Source organism: Sorex araneus, chromosome 1, assembly GCF_027595985.1.
Source record: "Sorex araneus isolate mSorAra2 chromosome 1, mSorAra2.pri, whole genome shotgun sequence".
Taxonomy (NCBI): Eukaryota; Metazoa; Chordata; class Mammalia; order Eulipotyphla; family Soricidae; genus Sorex; species Sorex araneus.
Genome location: NC_073302.1, coordinates 7,890,128 through 7,910,464, shown reverse-complemented (window position 1 = coordinate 7,910,464; position 20,337 = coordinate 7,890,128). Strand labels below are relative to the sequence as shown.

General features: G+C 60.6%; 1 protein-coding gene across 2 annotated transcripts in view; it reads left to right on the top strand.

The window, feature by feature from the left end:
• Positions 1-20,337, top strand: part of NEK6 (NIMA related kinase 6) — a 58,178-nt gene that overhangs the window by 34,841 nt on the left and 3,000 nt on the right. The window contains exons 3-7 of one of the 2 annotated variants that reach the window (XM_055123726.1): positions 6,369-6,461; positions 8,268-8,330; positions 9,627-9,737; positions 12,845-12,953; positions 13,042-13,149. In XM_055123726.1, the coding sequence (XP_054979701.1) occupies positions 6,369-6,461; positions 8,268-8,330; positions 9,627-9,737; positions 12,845-12,953; positions 13,042-13,149 (484 nt within the window). Of the gene's footprint in view, positions 1-6,320; positions 6,462-8,267; positions 8,331-9,626; positions 9,738-12,844; positions 12,954-13,041; positions 13,150-20,337 lie in introns of both variants that reach the window. The other variant, XM_055123725.1, reaches the window with a different exon arrangement.

Sequence of the window (20,337 nt, the reverse complement as noted above, 5' to 3'; positions counted from 1 at the left end):
GGACAGAGATGAAAAGGGCAGACTTGGCGGCTCTGCCTCTCTGTGTCCCGCCGTTCCAGCCTCTCTCCATGCACGGCAGAGCCTCCAGACACCCATCCCCTTCCCTGCCTTCCTCAGACATCCTTCTCCTCGTTCCTCAGTGCTCCCCGGGTTCTGTGGCTCTGGGCTGCTCACACCCCCACCCCCACCCCCCGGCCTTTGCACGTGCTGTTCCCGGCTCTCTCCTCCTAGCTCCATCCAAATGCCTTGGCTTCCAGCCCACCTTACTTACCCCGCTCAATGCTGACCCCCTGACCTGGGCATGGACCCTGACTGTCCTGGCTGGGCCCCGGGGGCTGGGCCTGCCGGAAACCCAGGGGACGTGCAGAACAGTGCTCCGTAAGAGCCAGTGCCGCGGTCTAGCCTTGCCCACACAGAGGCTGGCTGAGAGGCTGACGGGAGAGAAGAAACGGGGCAGCAGGAACGGCTGGGCACGGGGCGCGGCTGCTAAGCCCTGTGAAGGACGGAGAAGGGCAGATGCTTGTGGGTCCCGTGGGCGGGCTGGCATGAGGAAGCGGCAGGCACAGACTGGGCTTGTGTCCCAGGGCTCTGAGACCTGAATCGGGGGGAGACACAGAGACGATGGCCTCTTTACTGGTCCCCAGGTTAACTTCCGGTGGTGTCCGGGCAGGGTTGCTCCGGACAGTTGCTCAGGTTCTGCACTGCACAGTGGTGCCCGACCAGGGAGGTTGGGAGGTCTGAGACCCACCGCCAGCGCTTAAGTTTTCATCAAGCCCCACTCCCTGGTGGCCAGCTGCCTCCGGCCGCGAGAGAGGGCTGCCAGGACAGACTCCCACGGAGGCAGCACGCGAACGCACAGAACTCACGCGCTTGCGTGAGGCACGGGTAGTTCAGGCTCGTCCCCACTCCCCCCTGCTCTTCCTTCCCGGCACCTCTGGGGGGCCCAGGGCCCCCGTGTGGAGTTCGGGGAGGCAGAGCCCAGGAACCCGGGCAGCCCGCGGAGATACTACGGGTCAGAGCCCACCAGGACGTGTCGCCGAAAGCTGGGGGCGGCGGGGCCTCTTGGAGTCGTGCAGCAATTTGTCATATTAAGTCATTCACTAACAATTGAGCCCCCCCCCACCCCGCCTTGATTAATCTCCCAGAATTAGCCACTTGCCACTTGCATTTTGAGCAATTAGGGTTAATTACAGCCTCATTTGGCAGAGGCGAGCCCCGTAATTATTTCACGAGCGAGGCAAGGAGGTGGCGGGGCGGGCGCACGGCCCCTTCAGCACCATCACACATGCCGGAGGAGGGAATGACATAGTTAAGTGCAATTAGCGGCGGTGACTGGGCTTTGGGCCTCCGCTGGCTGGTGGGGAAGCCGCCGCCCCAGTCAGTCCAGCCGGCATCTGGGCCCCCGGACTGGACGGCTGCAGGCTGGGGCGGGAACCGCAATGCGCGCCCTCTCCTTCCTCCTGGACACTGGGATCTGGGGAGACACCTCCGATCAAATGTTGCCCCCACTTGGAAGATAGAAAAAAGCCCCAGGCTCAAGACTGAGGCCCCCGCTGCTCTCCTCAGTGCAGGCTCCCTGCCGGGAAGGGTTCAGGGCTCAGCCACACTGGGTTCCGCTCTGGCCCTGGCCAGCCAGGGGTGTGACAGTCTTTTTTCTTTCTTTCTTTCTTTATGGGTCACACCCGGCGATGCACAGGGGTTACTCCTGGCTCTGCACTCAGGAATTACCCCTGGCGGTGTTTGGGGGACCATATGGGATGCTGGGAATTGAACCCAGGTCGGCCGCATGCAAGGCAAACGCCCTCCCCGCTGTGCTATCTATCATTCCAGCCCCTATGTGGGACAGTCTGGACATCACTAGCCCACCCCCCTAAACCTGGCTTTTCACATCCCCGGTGTGAAAGAAACGCTTTGTCTTTGATTTTATTCTGACATCTGAATATTCATTTTCTCTTGTTGTTGTTTTGTGGTTTTTTGTTTTTCTTTGTTTGGGGGCCACATCCAGCAATGCTCAGGGCTTAGTCCTGGCTCTGCACTCAGGAATTACTCCTGGCAGGGCTCAAGGGACCATATGGGATGCCGGGGATCAAATTCGAGTTGACTGCGTGCAAGGCAAACACCCTGCCTGCTGTCCGTCCTATCGCTCCAGCCCCTGAAAATTTGTTTTCCTGGCATCAGGTAGTTAGAGTGAAGTGCTGAAATGCAGGGAGGCCAAGTGTGGCCCCTGACCCCAATTGCACCCGCCCCTAGCAGCACCCTGGGTGCTAAACTGGACAGTCAGGACCCTTTGGCGCTGTCTCTCTGGGCCTCGCCCCAGCACTACTTGGGAGCACCCAGAAAATAAAAACAGTGTATTTTCAGGGGCCGGGAGATAGTATAATGGTTTGGGCACATAAAGCCTGGATTTAGTTCCAGGGTGGGGGGTGGGGGCGGGGGGACCCTAGCACTGCCTGCCCTAGGCCCCAGAGCTGAACCAGTGACCGACAGCCTCGTTAGTGGGGCCCCAGGCCTCATGCTCACAACTGGGACAGTTTGTTGTCATTTCACAGTGCCAGAGCCCATGGCTAGAAATTTAGAAAGGAGGCTGGCGGGATAGTTCAGCAAGTAGGGCACTTGCCATGCACGCAGCCAACCCTGGTTTAGTACCCAGCACCCCTGCCAGGAGTAATTCCTGCAGGAGTAGAGCCGGGAGTAAACCCCTCGAGTCCCGCCGGGTGTGACTCCAAAACAAAAACATAAATAAAAGAAATATAGAAAGAAGAGTTGAGCAAGACTCCAGCCCAGTTTTTGTTGCCGTTGTCAACCTTTGCTCAAGGCAAGCAGTGGTTCATTTCTAAGACCTTTCTAGTTCCGGAAGTGTGGGCAGGTGGAAGAAGTTGGCTGAAGCCGAGGAATCCTGTGTGAGAGTCACCAAGGCATGGGGAAGAAGAGCGTGCTTCTGCCTTCAAGATTCCAAGTGCAGGGGCCGGAGCAATAGTACAGCAGGGGGGGGCGTTTGCCTTGCACACGGCCAACCTAGGTTCAATCCCTGGCATCCCATAGGGTCCCCCGAGCACCGCTGGGAGTAATTCCTGAGTGCAGAGCCAGGAGTAACCCCTGAGCATCACTGGGTGTGACCCAAAAAAGAGGGAAAAAAATTTAAAAAAAAATTCCAAGTGCATGGAAGGAGCTGAGAGAAAATGAAGGGGCCCCTGGCTTTATTTGCCAGTTTGCCGCAAGAGTGTTGCCCCAGCAAGGCGGGCTCAGCAGATCTGCACCGTACCCCATGGTTTCCAAGGAGAACGGGGTTCTGGCTAGCGCGTGTCCCATCTGCAGAGTCTGGGCAGGCTGCTGGGTTCTGTGAGGCGAGAGTCAGAGGGGCTGAGCGTGATTTCGCAGGCTCAGCGGGCAGTGTGTCCCCCCCGTCTGACTGCCTGGGATAAGCTCCGGGAGAGCTCCCAAAGCGAGCAGGGGGGTTAGGCGAGCTTTCAGGGCCATGGGCATCGCAGGCGTGTTTGCTGAGGGTTATGTGTTCCTGGCCAGCCCTGCGGCAGCTTCCAGAGAAAGACGCGGCAGGGGGACACCGCCGGGGCGGGAGGGGGGCCTGGAGCATGGGGAGACGCCTTCTGTCCAGCAGATTCGGCTGGGGCAGGGGGAGTCTCTAGGAAGGAGATGACTCGTGGGTGGGCTGGGCAGGAGTTTGGGCAGGACCCAGAGAGGCTGTTCCAAAAAGAGGAAACAGCCGCTCCCTGAAGGTCTGGGGTCCAAATTGGGATCCAAATTGGGATCCAAGTTGGGTGTCACCCCCATGAGGGCTGTGGGTGGGGTTGAGGAGGCCCCCACCCTCCTCCTTCCGGGCGAGAAGATGTACCTGCTAGCTCACGCCTGGGGATGGGGCCCCCGGGGCTGAGGCCCAGGTGGGGACCACCCCGCCTTCTGGCTGGTTCTCCTGGTGCTCCCCAGCCTTTGGCACCTTGCTTGGCGCCAGTTCCGGATTCCTCTCTGCCCCCCTTGTCCAAGCTCAGCTCTCTCTGAGTGGGGACCGCGTACCTTGCTGGGTCCATCAACTGCCATCAAGACTGGCGCCAGAGGGACTGGAGCGATAGCACAGCGGGTAGGACATTTGCCTTGCACGCGGCCGACCTGGGTTCGATTCCCAGCATCCCATAGGGTCCGCCAAGCACCGCCAGGAGTAATTCCTGAGTGCATGAGCCAGGAGTAACCCCTGTGCATCGCCGGGTGTGACCCAAAAAGAAAAAAAAAAAAAAGACTGGCCCCAGATTTAGTTATAGGGACTGTCCCTCCTCTTCTGCTGACACGCCCATGGGCTGACGGTCCAGCGCATTTCCACACGGGGTGGCCGTGCTGAACAGCACCCCAGAAGCACCCTCCAAACGCCCGGCACGTCCTTCGGCCTCCTCAGAGGAGCCACCTACTCATGGTCTCAGCTCCTTACTGCTGCCGCTGTGCGGTGACCCAAAACAAGAGTCCCCGAGGGCCCCTGGCCCCACCCTGCTGCACCCTTGGCTCAAACCCCTCGAGCAAGCTGGACTCCGGGGCCAGGACTCAAGAGCTCAGCAGAGAACCTCACAGTGCAGCCGCTGGAAATCCCGCCCTCCTCTCGAGCCCTGCAGATAGAAAATGCGACACCGATTTAAAATGGCTCCCGTAGACCGTCCCGCCCCGCGTGTCAGATGTCTGTGGAGGTGAAGTCCGTTTACAGGAAGTGTCGTTCTGATGAAGCGTGCTTTTGAAAGTCGTGAGAAGGGTTGCCTTAGAATTAATGATGCATTGCAAATTTCAGGGAAGAAAAGGGAGGGGCGGGGAGGAAGACCCATCCAGTGTAAAGATGATTAAAATTCAGGTCAGAAGTCTGGCTTAGTCAGGCTAAATTTTTTAATGAGATTTCAGGAAATTAATTGGCCGAATGCATTTTTTGTCCTTTGAACATGTAATAATGTGCTCCTAGGGTGTTTTCGTCTGTTTGTTTTTTTAAAAATGCAATAAAGGAACAGGGTGTGTGTGGCTGGCAGAGGCTTGTGCTTCAGACACTCGAAGCTCAGGTTAGTGTGGGCAGAGGGTGGCTGGGCCTGGTTTGCCCCAGCTTGCCGGAGAGAGCTGGCTTTCTCCCAGCTTCCTGGGTGGCCGTCTCCTGGGGGCAGCATTTGGGGGCAGGCCAGGATCAGGCTGAGAGTTGGCAGCATGCTCACCCCTGGGTCCCTGGAACCCCCCCCACCCCCTGCCGTCTCTCGGCCTCAGCTGCCCTGCTCCCCATCTTGTCTCCCTGCGGCGAGAACGAAGGGACGTCACCCCGATGGGGATGGAGAAGTCACAGGCAACCGACCCGGCCCCTGCATCACTGTGTCACAGGATGAATGGCCTCCCCAAACCTCAGTCTCCCCCTCTGTGAGATGGGTCTGCAAGATGGAGACAGGCTGAGACCCAGTGCAGCGTCCCCCACCCAAGGGGGTCAAGGCCATGGCCTCCTCGGGAGTCGCTGTCCCCCTGGTGCTGGTTTCAGAACCCCCTTGACAGCCAAGGGCTTGCTTGGAGCTGGACAGATGCAGTGGGTGGCCTCTCGGCAGGTGGGGCCAGTGGGTGTCAGGGACCCTCACTCGGGACCCAGCAGAGACACACAGCCTTCCCGAGCCCCCTTGCCAGTGCTCTCACTGCCGACTCCCGGGCCCCTGTGACCCTGCACAGGGCTGCGAGTACCAACACCCAGGCACAGCCAGGACGTGTAGGAGCTTCCCGGCATCCGTGTCACCAGCTCCCTTCCCGAGGTGGCAGAGCTGCGGTCTCCTCTGCCAGCCTGTGCCCGGGAGCCAGAGAGGGGTCAGAGCTGGAGGGACCAGCGGAGCGGATGCTCTTCTGTCCTTCTGTTGGGATTCACCTGCTCGGACCCCCCCACCCGTGCCCTGGGGTACCCCCGACCCTGCGCAGAGGCCACCCAGTCAGATAAGCAGCTGGAGCCTGGCTGGACTGAGTCCCCCGCTGCCCGGGAGCGTGTGACTACAGCCGCCCCTCCTCCCCCGGGTCTCCCTGGAAGGACTCAGCACCACTGCTCACATCTCCTGAACTCTCTCCTCCCCGAGACGGAGGCCACCGCCAAGGATGACATTGGTGGCGGGAAGGCTTGGGGTTGCATGTGGGTGGCACGGTGCTGCCCAGTGCCAAGAGAGAGGCAGCCTCCTCAGGGCCGCCTCTGCCCAGGGGGGTCCTTCAGGGATCCACTTGCAGGGGTGGGTCCTTGGCCTCAGAGGAATGCCACAGCAGTTCTGGAGGGGGGGTCCCCAGTCCCCCCCTGCCCTGGCTGGCCGCTGATGCCCCCTCTCCCCCAGAGGCACCTGAGCGCCCCTTCCTTCCGCTGCTCGCTGGCTGACTTCCAGATCGAGAAGAAGATCGGCCGTGGGCAGTTCAGTGAGGTCTACAAGGCCACGTGCCTGCTGGACAGGAAGACCGTGGCGCTGAAGAAAGTGCAGGTGAGGCCAGATCAGAGGTGGAGCCTCTGCTATCCCCCCTTCCTGGTCCTCTCCACTCCCTTCCCCTTCCCTCTGTCCCCCCCTCTCTCCTCTGGCAACCCTTTCCTCTGCCCCCTGTCTCATCCCCTCCCCTTCCCTTCGTCCTCACCCCTCCCCTCCGCCCCCTCCCTTCTTCTCCCTCTGTAAATGCAGGAAGTGAGCCCTGTCCGTGAAAGCTCACTGTATTGTAAAGGAAAAGAAAATGCATCTCACTGAACACCTGCAGTAATCACCAGCACGCCCAGCCCCATCTCCATCTCTCCTGTTTAAGGGATACGGACAAACTCAGGCCCTCAGGGCTCTGCCCACTGCTAGCCAGTCCTGGGCCCCATGACCCTGGAGTGGGGGCTGTGGGGGGGCAGCTGCCGGGAGGGCGTAGCCAGCAGCTAGGAAGGGAGGAGTCAACAATCTGAGTGGGCGGAGTCAGCAGACAGGGAGGGCGTGGCCAGCAGCTAGGAAGGGAGGAGTCAGCAATCTGAGTGGGCGGAGTCAGCAGACAGGGAGGGCGTGGCCAGCAGCTAGGAAGGGAGGAGTCCGCAATCTGAGTGGGCGGAGTCAGCAGACAGGGAGGGCGTAGCCAGCAGCTAGGAAGGGAGGAGTCAGCAATCTGAGTGGGCGGAGTCAGCAGGCAGGGAGGGCGGGATCAGAGGCCAGAGTGGGCAAGGCGTGGCCAGGGCCAGAGGGCGGGGTCAACAGCCAGAGTGGGTGGGGCCAGCAGGCGGGGGCGCGGCCAGAAGGCAGGGACGCTGTGGGACAGGCGGGCTGGCCACTGAGGTGAAGCTGCTTTCTTCTTTTTTTAGTGAATCACCGTGAGACAAAGTTAGAGATTTACAGATTTTCATGCTTACGTTTCAGTCATGCAGTGATCGAGTGCCCATCCCTCCACCAGTGCCCATTTTCCACCACCAATGGTCCCAGCATCGCTCCCACCACCCCCACCCTGTCCCCTTCACCCCACCCCGCCTCTGTGGCAGGGCATTCCCATTTGCTCGCTCTCTCTCTTTGGGTGCTGTGGTCTGCTACAGAGGTATTACGTAGGCATCTTGTTCGGTCTATAGTCTGTTTTCAGCCCGTATCTCCCATCCCTAGTGGGCCCGCCTAGCACCCTTTGCTTGGTGATCCCTTCTCTATCAGAGCTGCTTCTGCACCTAGCGTGTGAGGCCAGCTTCCAAGCTGTGGAGTGCTCCTCTTGGTACTCATCTCTACTATGCTTAGGTGTTAACCTCCCGTTCTGTTACTTTATATTCCACAGATGAGCGCAGTCTTTCTGTGTCTGTCCCTCTCTTTCTGACTCATTTCACTTAACATGATTCTTTCCATGTTGATCCATTTATATGCAAATTTCATGACTTCATCTTTTTTAATAGCTGCATAGTATTCCGTTGTGTAGAAGCTGCTTTCTGATGCTCCAGGTGCCCCAGGTGTAGTCAGGTCACGCTGGGAGAGGTGGTGCTAAAAAGACTTGATGCTCTGCTTTGCTTGGAGCATGTGCAAGGGCTGTGGTGCGACCAACCTGGGCATCTGAGGTGCTAGAGCCCACCACGCCTTCCCGCCGTATCCCCACGCCATGAGCGCTGGCCTCTGGCCCCTCTGTCTCGTCCCCTCAGTGAGAGTCAGTGGGCGACGGAGGCCCCAGGCTTCCATGCTAGCCGCGGCCCTGCCCGCCTCACAGGAGTCCTGAGAAGTCGCCCAGATCCCGACCCCGCAGCCCGGAGCTGTGGGCGCCACCCCCGCCCTCACCACCCCGCTCTCTCCTCTCACCCCAAGATATTCGAGATGATGGATGCCAAGGCCAGGCAGGACTGCGTGAAGGAGATCGGTCTTCTCAAGGTGAGTGCCCTGGGCCACAGCCTGCCATCCCGGGCCCCTCCTCCCAGCTCCGTCTCTTCTCCCCTGTCTCTCTCCTCCCCCCCTCAGTCTGCCTTCTCCCCCTCAGTCTCTCTCTTCTCCCCTCAGTCTGCCTCCTCCCCCCTTAGTCTCTCTCCTCCCCCCTCAGTCTCTCTCTTCTCCCCTCAGTCTGCCTCCTCCCCCCTCAGTCTCTCTCCTCCCCCCTCAGTCTCTCTCTTCTCCCCTCAGTCTGCCTCCTCCCCCCTCAGTCTGCCTCCTCCCCCCTCAGTCTGCCTCCTCCCCCCTCAGTCTCTCTCTTTTCCCCTCAGTCTCTCTCCTCCCCCCTCAGTCTCTCTCTTGTCCCCTCAGTCTGCCTCCTCCCCCTCAGTCTCTCTCCTCCCCCTTCAGTCTGCCTCCTCCCCCTTCAGTCTCTCTCTTGTCCCCTCAGTCTCTCTCCTCCCCCCTCAGTCTCTCTCTTGTCCCCTCAGTCTGACTCCTCCCCCTCAGTCTCTCTCCTCCCCCTTCAGTCTGCCTCCTCCCCCTTCAGTCTCTCTCTTGTCCCCTCAGTCTCTCTCCTCCCCCCTCAGTCTTTCTCTTCTCCCCTCAGTCTGCCTCCTCCCCCTCAGTCTCTCTCCTCCCCCCTCAGTCTGCCTCCTCCCCCCTCAGTCTGCCTCCTCCCCCCTCAGTCTGCCTCCTCCCCCCTCAGTCTCTCTCCTCCCCCCTCAGTCTGCCTCCTACCCCCTCAGTCTGCCTCCTCCCCCCTCAGTCTGCCTCCTCCCCCCTCAGTCTGCCTCCTCCCCCGCTCAGTCTCTCTCTCCCCCGCTCAGTCTCTCTCCTTTCCTCAGTCTCTCCTCCTTCCTCAGTCTCTCTCCTTTTCTCAGTCTCTCTCCCTACTCAGTCTCTCTCCTCCCCTCAGTCTCCTCCTGCCCCCCTCAGTCTCTCTCCCCCTCAGTCTCTCCCCTTCCTCAGTCTCTCCCCCCCACTTAGACTGTCTCTTCCTCATCAGTCTCTCTCCTCACCCCTCAGTCTCTCTCCTCACCCCCTCAGTCTCCACTCACCCCCTCAGCCTTCCCACTCAGTCTCCCCCCCAGCTTAGTCTTCTTCTCAACCCTCAGTCTCTTACTGCCCCCTGAAGTCCGGCTCAGGGGTATCAGCTCAGCTGCTCCCCACAACTGACCTTCCCAGCCTCTCAGCCAATCTGTGGATGAAGAAACTAGGCCGGTGGGGTTGCCAACCATTTTCCCGGGCCACTTGTCAGGGACCTTGTGTCTCATGGGTCCTGCCCCCTTCTCTGGGCAGCAACTGAACCACCCAAACATCATCAAGTACCTGGACTCGTTCATTGAGGACAACGAGTTGAACATCGTGCTGGAGCTGGCGGACGCAGGCGACCTCTCTCAGATGATCAAGGTGAGGGAGACCGGGTGACATCTCTCAGTCATCAAGGTGAGGGAGACAGGGTGACATCTCTCAGTGATCAAGGTGAGGGTGACAGGGTGATACCTCTCAGTCATCAAGGTGAGGGAGACAGGGTGACATCTCTCAGTGATCAAGGTGAGAGAGATGGAGTGACCTCTCTCAGTGATCAAGGTGAGGGAGACAGGGTGACATCTCTCAGTCATCAAGGTGAGGGAGACCAGGTGACATCTCTCAGTCATCAAGGTGAGGGAGACAGGGTGACATCTCTCAGTCATCAAGGTGAGAGAGATGGAGTGACCTCTCTCAGATGATCAAGGTGAGGGATGCGGGCGACCTCTAAGGTGATCACAGTGAGGGGGACAGGGCAACCTCTCTCAGTGATCAAGGTGAGGGATAAGGGGTCAACTCTCGGATAACCTGTGTGAGGCGCTGCAGTGGAGGAGCACTATTGGTCTGACCTCAGCCTGAGGCCCTCCCTTCAGGGGCATTGTTCCCATTGCTGTCCCTGGGCCCCACCAACCCTTGCAGTCATCTTCATTCCCACACCCTGCCTGAGCCTGGGGGGTCTCTGACAGAAAGCTTGAGGGACACATCTGGCTGTGGCTCTGCCTCCTTCAGTAACTCTGCCCTCCGCTCCTCCTTCCTCTTCTCTGTTGTGGGTCACCCAGACTGCAGGAAGCTTACCCCTTACAAAGAGCAGCCCCATGAATGAGCAGTTACAAGCCAGCATGAACAAGCTGCCCTGACAGCCTGCAGGAATCCAGAAAGGCTTCCTGGAGGAGGTGGCACCTGGACCCGCACACAGGGGCAGATGGAATGTAGGGGAGTGTGGGGGTAGGAGGGTCATAGAGGGGAAGAAGGAGCAACTGTGCACTGTGGTCTCCAATGAGGGCTCAGCACCCTGTCAGCCCCGGAGCACCTGGACCCCCCAGTCTCCCAGGAGTCAGTGTCTTTGTTCTGGACCCACAGGGGACCATAGGGAAGAGCAGAGAGAACCATGAGTGGGGGCCGAGGGGGGCGGTGTGCACACTCCTTTGGGCTAGAAGAAAGGGAAGGGAAACGACTGAGCTCTGTCCCCCCTCATGCTGGGGCCAGTGGGGTGCCCACCCTGCACCTCTCTTCCTTCTCCTCCTCGCTCCTCAGTGACCTGGCCCCGACGTGCTGGGGATTCTGGTTCATTACTCAGCACCGAGGATGCCGGCGTCTCCGCTCTGTCCCTGCCTCACCCCTTCCCTTCCCTCTGCTGTTCCCTCTGCTGTCCCCCGGCTACCACTTACCAGGGGCGTGCAGGCGGGCAGGAGAGACCCCGGGCCTAGAGTCAGACACACCCCTCAGGCAATCCTGGTGCCTCAGTTTCCCTGTTCCTCTGCATAGTGTCTACCTACAGCTGGTTGCACCTCCGTTGCTCTGGCTGCTGCTGGGTTTCAAGCAGAATGGGGCTCCCACACAGGACTGTCCCGTGGTGGCTCCTGGGTCCTCTCAGGCCTAGAGCCCAGGGACCAGGCAGTGCCACCCGGCCACAGTTCTAGCACGGTTTACAAGGGACGTCATCACCACCCAGAGCTGCCACAGCCCCGTCACTACCAGAGACCCCACACCTCCCACTCCGTGTCACGCGGCACTGATAGGGCGTGGTATTTAGAAAACTGCTCGCAGATGTGGTGTCCCCTTTTAAAAGCGGTAACAGGGGCTGGAGCGATAGCACAGTGGGGAGGGCGTTTGCCTTGCACGCGGCCGACCCGGGTTCGATTCCCAGCATCCCATATGGTCCCCTGAGCACCACCAGGAGTAATTCCTGAGTGCAGAGCCAGGAGTAACCCCTGTGCATCGCCAGGTGTGACCCAAAAAGCAAAAAGCAAAAAAATAAAAAATAAATAAAAGCGGTAACAAGGGTGAAATGACATCCCAGCATGAGTGAAGGACGCAGGGGCTGGCATCTGTGAGGCTGGGCGCGGGGATCTGCACCGGGGCGTCTCTGCTCCCCGCAGTTCTGCTCCCAGCGTGCAGCCTGGGTCAGCCCCCAGGGCTAGAGTGCCCAGCCAGGGTTCCCGCTGCCACCGTCCTCCTCACAGGGCCTGGCCTCACCCAGAGCTGTGTGACCCTGAGGAGTCCCTGAACCTCCCTGAGTGTGGCCCCTCAGCTGGGGGTCTTCAGGGCCTTAAATGCAGGCTAAGCCACATGTGGGGTGTTCCAGCTGTGCTCCCCCTTGTGCCGGGGGACCGCGTGGCGCTGGGGATAGATCCCAGGTTCCTGCGGGCATCTCCTAGTCCTGTCCGGGCCAGGGACATAGCTCTGAAGGCTGGGGCTCACCTTTTCTGCACATGTGAACCCCGGGTGTGATCCCCGCTCCCCTGAGCATTGCCCCATGCCCAGAAGATTTCAGAGAAGCACCACCTCTAGGACCCACAAGGGGCCAGGCCTGATGGCCCGCTGGTGTCGGGGTCACAGGGCTGGTGGGGGGTGACAGGTTCCCAGAGGAGGATGAGGCTGCACCTGGCACTTGCCATTCAAGTACTTAAGTTTGTTTTGGGAGTCATAGCCAGAGGTGCTGAGGGCTGACTCCTCTTTCTGTGCTCGGGGCTGACTCCTAGTAGGCTCCGGGGGGCTATATGGGTGCTGGGGATTGAACCTGGGTCAGCCACGTGCAAGGCAAGCCTTTCCCGCTGTACCAACACTCAGGCCCATTAGAGCTCTTCCCTTCCCTTCCCCTTCCCTTCCCTTCCCTTCCCTTCCCTTCCCTTCCCTTCCCTTCCCTTCCCTTCCCCTTTCCTTTTTTTTTTTTAATTTCTTTTCTTTTCCCTTGGATGTCGGGCAACACCTAGCAGTGCTCAGGAGTCACTCCTGGCTCTGTGCTCAGAAATCACTCCTGGTGGCGCTTGGGGGACCATAGGGGGATGCTGGGGATCAAATCTAGTAGCAGCATGCAAGGCCAGCGCCCTCCCCCTGTCCTCTCACCCCAGCCTCCCCTCAGAGTTTCTCGCTGACTCCGCAGACGGACAGCCCATCCGTGCCAGGCACCAGCTGCTTGCTGCCCACGGGGCACATAGGGCAGCTGCCCCTGGGCCTGTCCGTCAGTCTGTCTCTCCCTTTTCTGCCAGTACTTCAAGAAGCAGAAGCGGCTCATCCCCGAGAGGACGGTGTGGAAGTACTTCGTGCAGCTCTGCGGGGCCGTGGAGCACATGCATTCCCGCAGGGTCATGCACCGAGGTACGCGTGGCCCTTCCGGTGGTGGGGGGGGGTCCCAGCCCCCGCCTCCCCCAGTCCCCCCACTCAGCCTCCCCTCCTCCCCCCACAGACATCAAGCCTGCCAACGTCTTCATCACCGCCACGGGCATCGTGAAGCTCGGGGACCTCGGGCTGGGCCGCTTCTTCAGCTCGGAGACCACCGCTGCCCACTCCCTAGGTAAGGGGCTCTGTGCGCCCCCCGGGCAGCCCAGGGCCTAGCGGCCCGGAGCAGGTGCTCCCTTGGTGCCTCACTTGTGCCCCAGGCCTCAGACTTCACCCCTTCAGAACAGAGGCTCCGGGGCGTGAAGGGGGGATCTGAGGGGGGCCCTGCATCCTCAGGCCCTCCCGACAGAGGACGGCGGGCCCCCTTTTTCCGGACGGAGACGTGCATCTGTCCTCACCCCTGCAGTGCTGGTTGTCCCTGGTCGCCGTGTCTCATCCAGGCTGCTGAGAGCGGGAAGTTGTTGGGACGTCTGAGCTGTGTCCAGGTCTCGCGGGCCCTGTGGGCGGGGCATGATGCCGTGACTGACCTGTGAGCTGGGGACACTGAGAGGAAGGGAGTGGGGTGAGCAGGGACCCCGGACCGACCTCAGGTGGTGAGGAAGGCGCCCAGGCCTGGGACGCTGTGCTCAGTGGCCGGGTGCTGTCCCGGAGCCGCAGGCGGGTGGCCCGGGGACCGGCCCGAAGTGTGTTTGGGCACGGGAAGCAATGGTGAGCAGAAGGGACGTCCCCTGGGACGCACCTGTCTGGGAACCGGACGTGCAGGTGGGAGGGAGGACGAGGCACAGCCCCCGAGGGGCTCACAGAGCCCAGCAGAGCGTCCGCTATGCCCCACGGAGCAGGCGAGGGTGCCCCGTGCCTTCCAAGCAGCTGGCCAGCCGGGGCCGCAGGCATGAGGCGCCCACTCCCCCCGGCCCCGCGGTTCTGGCCCTTGGAGGCGGCCTCTGCAGCGGAAGCTTCTCCCCAGGCTCTCGTGTGCGACCCCGAACACAGGCAGAACATCCCCACTCGGGCCCACTGCCTCCCCGGGAAACCCACAGGCAGAGTCTGCCCCTCCCCCCGCCCCCTGCCCCAGCCGTATCCGCGACCCTTGATACCTGCTGCATCTTCTGGGGCAGCTGACGATGCCTCGGGAGACAGTGTCCAGGTGGGGAACTGTCACAGAGTTCATACAGGTCACAGGGCTGCACACGCCCTGGATCCGTGGAGCACCAGGGTGGGGGTGGGGGGGTCCCAGCTCCTGCAGCCGGGAGCCAGGAGCAGAGCCATGGCCGAGGCTTGGCGATTGCTCGTGCCCGGCAGTGTGAGGCCCTGGGTTCTCCCCTCCCAGAAAGCCGAGTGGCTTATAGGATTGAGTGTGCGTATCATGCGAGCGTGCATGCCTGTGACATGCAAGCTTTTTACATATAAGCATCGTGTGTGTGCACATCTGTGCAAGCGTGCTTGAGTGTGAGCCTTTGTGTATGTGTTGTGGGTGTCTGCACATGAGGCCTGTGCCAGTGTGTTAGTCTGTATGTGCTCATGTCCATGTGTGCATGCGTGAATATGTGTGCCTGTGTGAGTGCATGTACTATGTGCGCGTGTGCCAGCAGGCTTGTGTGTGTTTGATGTGCAAATATATACACTTTAAATGCATGTGTCTGTGTGTACTGTGTTGCATATGCATGTGTGTACACGTGTGTCTGTGTGTCTGTGTATCTGTGTTGTGTGTGTGTGTGTGCGCGTGTGTGTGCCTGTGTGTGTGGTTGTTTGGGAAACATGTCCCATCTCCCCCTGCAGGACATTGGGAGTTGAGCCATTGTGGTTCCTTCTTTAGTTCAAATGGACAAGGTTCAAGGGTGACCTGTCCCGTGTTAGGGACAAGCCCTTCACACCTGCAGGCCCTTTCTTCTTTCAGAGGGGAGGGGGCGTGTTGGCATGCAGGGTGTTCTTCTGAGCCACAGGGCACCATCCCCCTGGCCTTGTGGGCCCGGATCCTCCAGAAGACTGCGGGCCCGGGCAAGAGACGCCAGGGCGACTGTTGCCAGGCGGTGGGCAGGCCGCGGCTGCGTCCTGTGACTCGGGCCTCAGCCCCTCCCGGCCCACTGGGGGTGCCGCCCCCACTCCCATCCTTCGGGCAGGCAGGAACACAGTCTCGAGGTGACCGCTGGACTGGGGCACTTCTTAGATGAGTGAGAAGGAACCAGAGCTTGGGCGCGGCTGCCCCTGGGACCCCAGCTCTCCCGGGGCTGAGCGGGCTGACAGGGGTCCCGGCTCCCAGAACCAAGCACGAAGCTGGAACCCAGGCCCAGGCTCCGGGCTGCAGGAAGGCGCCCCTTTCCACACACAGCCCGCTCCGCACGCAGCCCGCGCCCGCCCAGTCGGGCAAGACAGCCACTAATTGCCAGCATGCGGTGACTCCGGAAGGAAGGGGGGCAGGGGCCCCCTCACGCAGCGCCCGGGTATGAATTATGCATCCACTGCACCGCTGTGCACCTACTGTGTGGAGGCACTGTGGTGGGTGGTACCCACGGGGTCCCAGATGCCCCCCCTCGGCCCCAAGGGCTGCGACCCCCAGCCGGGTTCATACGGAGCACATCTCCCGTGGCCCCCCCCCCGCCCCCGGGGCCCTCACCGCCTCCACCTCGGCTCACACAGGGCTGGCATGAAAGGGCATTAGTCATGTCATGGCCAGGCTGACAGGTGCGGTACCCAGTGGTGGCAGCCCTGCCTGGGCGTCAGGGCTAGGAGCCGTAATTAGAGCCGGAGCAGAATGAGCGTCAGACGGATTACCAGGGAGCAGATCATATTTGTCAGGAAGGGTTGCATACATAAAAATTAAGTGACAGTACACGCCGGCATAATGAAAGAAAAATGAAAGATTTGCCTCTACACAGCTCGCAAGCGACAAGCGAGTGTCTCACTCCCAGCCAGCCCCGGCAGCAGCTGCAAGACAAATCGTGGGGCTGGCACGCGGGCTCTGCTGTTTGACAGGCAGCCACAGGCCGGGCTCGGGGTGCCTGGGGGACCACCTCCCTGCTGGGAGGGGCCGCACCATCAGGCACCAGCCATCGGGACCCCCGGCTTCCTCGGGCCACCAAACCCCGATGATGATGAGGGGGCATCCATCAGCCCTTCCGCCTCCCTTCCCTGAGCACACGGCCCGGGTGAGGGCGGAGGGACCTGAGATGATGCCGTGCTCCCTCCACAAAGTGGCCAGGCCAGGGGACAGGCGGGACCTTCTCCCGAGGGCTCACTGGCAGGCACAGTGCTGGCCCCCACCCTGAGCCGCACGGAGGAGCCTGGGGCAGCCTTGGTCTCTGCAGGGGTCTGAGGGCACCCAGTGAGCCAGGGAGACATGTCTAAGGGGGGGTTGGAAGCATTTTGCCTTTTTATTTATTTGATCAATTGGTTGGTTGGTTTCAGGGACGTACCCAGAAGTGCCCAGGGGTTAGTCCTCGTGGTGCTCGGGGACCAGATGGGATGCTGGGAAATGAACTCAGGTCGGCCGTGTGTAAGGCAGCCACCGTCCCCGCTGCATTATTGCTCCAGTTCACGCATTTCGCCTTTAAAAAAATAAAAAAAACTCCCCATTAATGTTTTATTTCCACTTGAAAGCTGGGGACACGGAGGCTCTGAGAGGTGACACTGGGCCCGTGTGGCCACTGGGCTGGCCCCTCTCTCGGCCAGTCTGCAGCACACTAGGACAGGGGGCTGGAGGGTCAGAGAGCTCGGTGGCCCCCATGGCTGGGGACAGGAGGGGCGGTGCCTGGCCCAGAGGGAAGGACCCTGAAGCCTCCCCTGGCTGGCCACGCCTGCACAGCTCTTCACATGGGTGGAACGTTCCCCAGGGGTGGGTGTCCCTGGCCGCCTCCTGCCCCAGCCCCATCCACCTGCTCAGGAGGCCAAGAGTGAGGACACAGGGTCAGTCCTACAGGTGTACCCAGTGCTCTGCCACATGCGGGGGCATGTTCAGGGACATGGAGGGTCAGGAGACAGGGAGGAAGCAGAGCGTCTCCAGGCCAGAGCGACCAGAGAGTGAATGAATGAATGAATGAATGAATGAATGAATGAATCATTCATTCACTCCGGAAGGACCAGCCCACAGTCGTATAGACCCTCATCACCCATTAGCCCTGTGCAGGGCCCCCCAGGGTAACCCGTCTGACTCCCCCTAAAGCCATCTGGAAGACACCCCCATGACGAAGGAAACAGGACCACCCTCTGTTTCTTAGCGAGATCCTCAGTGTGGAGCCCCCGAGACGGGCGGACGCGCTGGGCCCCGCCCTGCTGCCTCTCCGGGGCTCCTGGGCTCCACGGGGGGTGGACACGGAGCCGGCGGGGCACTATCAGGCTGACCCCATCCCCGCGAGCCTTACTGGGGGGATGTGCACAGGGAGAGATCAGTGTGGGTGAGGCCCAGCCTCTCCTGGGGGAGAGAGCAGTGGACGCAGGCAGTAGGGTCCACACCTCTGGAGAGAATGGACAGGAAGGGCTGGGCTAGTCTGTCCTCCAGGATGAGGGGGACAGAGAAGAAGGGTCTGGACGGATGTGGGGTCGCCATTGGATGAAAATGTGTATCACAGCTGCCTGGCACAAAGGAAGCCCCACTTCCGGCCCCAGGACGGGTCTGCAGAGACGCCTCTGAGCCCTCCCTCCCCGCACCCACCCTGCGTCCTGGGTCTGTTGGTGCTGGGCCCGCCCGGGGCTCTTCACCCTGCCCACCAAGTCCCGTGGGGTGCACTCACCCCATTTTCCAGAGAGGGAAAAACAAGGCTGCAGAGGGTGGAAGGGATGAGCCCAAGGACCAAAGTTCAAGCCCCACTTAAAATTGAGGTAGAAGGGAAATTGAGGGGAAACTGAGGTAGAGAAGGGCGTTTTCCCAGCCACGGGTGGGGGGCTAGAAGCAGGTTTGGATGTGGCAGGGCATAGCCCCAAGTCCATCCCTGCCCTGCCTGTGCTGTCCAGGCCCCACCCCACAGCACCCCAAGTCTCGCTGGCAGGACGGGGGCGCACGGGGCTGTTTCCCTGCTCTGGGGACACCACAGACGCTGCCCCTTGCTCGGGGGTGCGTGCTGCTGTCTGAGAACTGAGACCTCCCGAACCAGTGCCAGCGTGGCGAGTCTCGGGAAGACAGTCCCGTTATCAGCCACCTCTGGAGTTGGGGGTTGCAGGATGGTCAGCTTGCCAGCTCCATCCCCAACTGTCACAGGGTGCTGGGCCCAGCAGGGAGACTGAGGAAGGGGCGCGGACCTCACTCTGGGCGGTGTCTGCTTTGCCACCCAAACATGCCACAGCGGTCACCTGTGCAGGGGACAGCCCTGGGCTTGGTCATCCTGCGACCGCCCCCGTTCGGGTCCCCCGCCCTTGTCCCCAGAATCACTCCTCCCAGTTGGGGGACACAGCGGTGGCCAGATTCAAGCTTCTTTGCAGCCTCCTGTTGTAGATGCAGAACGTCAGCCGGGTGGACACTCGGTTTGGTTTTTTTTTTTTTTTTTTTTTTTTTGCTTTTTGGGTCACACCCGGTGATGCTCAGGGGTTACTCCTGGCTCTGCACTCAGGAATTACCCCTGGCGGTACTCAGGGGACCATATGGGATGCTGGGAATCGAACCCGGGTCGGCCGTGTGCAAGGCAAACGCCCTACCCGCTGTGCTATCACTCCAGCCCCTGGACACTCCGTTTTATGGCTGTGTCCGCTTCCGTCTCAGGCCGGCTTCTTCCCAGGCTGCACGAGGACTGGCACTAGCCGAGGGCCCCGTTGGGCAGAGCACTGAGGTGCACAGACCGGGGGTGAGCCCCGTCCTCTCCTGGGCAGGAATCCGGAGAATCTGCCGGAGCTGCGGACACCTGGGGACACCCAGGCCCAGTGAGGACAGACCAGCCCTTCCCTTGGTTCCTGTTGCGTACGATCACGTGTTCTACAGATGTTTGAACATCTGGAAGGATGAGCGGGTGGGCGAGGCTTTGCAGAGCCCTGCCCACCGGTGACAGACATCAGAATCTGGTTTCTTGTGAGAGGGCCAAGGGTCCCGTTCCAGATGGGGGGGTCCTGCTCCCACAGACCAGGGGTGGGTGGGCACATGGGTCTGTAGGGCCCTAAGGTGATTCTGCTGCAGCCCTGAGTAGCCCGGCCTTTCCGGGACAGCCCCTTCTGCTTGCTTCCTGACAGCATGGCTCATTCTTCCGGAGGCTGTCTTGGGAGAGCAGAGCACTGCATCTGGAGGCAGACACTGGACTGAGATGCACGCGTGGACAGACAGATGGGCAGTGGGTGGGTGGATGGATGGACAGACCCCAACAGACCATTAGGATGGATGATAAACATGTGATGGGTGATTGTGGCTGGACAGAGAGGCAACTGTTAATGAGAGGATGGACTGGTGGGTGGACAGTGGATGGATGGATGGATGGATGGATGGATGGATGGATGGATGGATGGATGGGTGGATGGGTGGATGGGTGGATGAGTGGATGGGTGGATGGGTGGACCAGTGATTATGGATAGATGGATAAACACGATGGACAACTGCTGGATGGAAGGACTGATGGATGAACACAATGGATGATTGTGATGAACAGACAGATGGGTGGACAGATGGATGGATGGATGGATGGGCAGGTGGATGAACAGATGGATGGATGGATGGATGGGTGGCTGGCATCTACCGCACTGGCACCTGAGAAGTCCAAGTGCCATTTGGAGGTCTGCCTTCCTTTCCTTGCATCTGTGGAACGGGGGAGTGAAAGCAGAAAGCCGTGGCAGGGTAGGGGCGGGGCGGGCTCTCCGCCTTTCTCTCCCGAGTGCTTGGGGCTTCACACAGCAGGACTGGCAAAAGGAGAAGTGACAGGACAGAGGACACGGGACGGGCTGACCGGGCTGGATGCTTTCCCTCCCACCTGCGTGTCACCCCATCGCAGGCAGCCCTGGGGCAGGAAGCTTCCATCCAGGGTCCGACATGAACCTGGGCCGCTGCACTTGTCTTCCAGCCCTGACCCCTTGGGGGTGGAGCTGAGAACGCAGTTCTGACCCTCTGGGTCAACATTTGCCCCTCGTCTCTGCTGCTTTTTCTCACATCCCTCTGCGTGTCTAGGCTTCACTCTTCCCAGCTGTGAAATGGGGGAGTAGGGGGGGTTCCTCATGAGAACATTAGGAAACAGCTCAGACATGTCCTACGTGGGGTGAGGTCAGCGCAAGTGGGGGCGGGGGGCGTAACGGTTTGGACAGTAACATGGACCAGTCACTCCTGAGAGCCGGGCCAGCCACATCCTAGTTCCCTGGGCAGGGGCCAGACAGGAGGCCCCACCGCCCGTCCAGCCTGGCCCAGCTGTCTTCGATGAAGCGGGAGTGGAGGGGGTGCGGCCCCATCCCCCTACCCCACATGCTG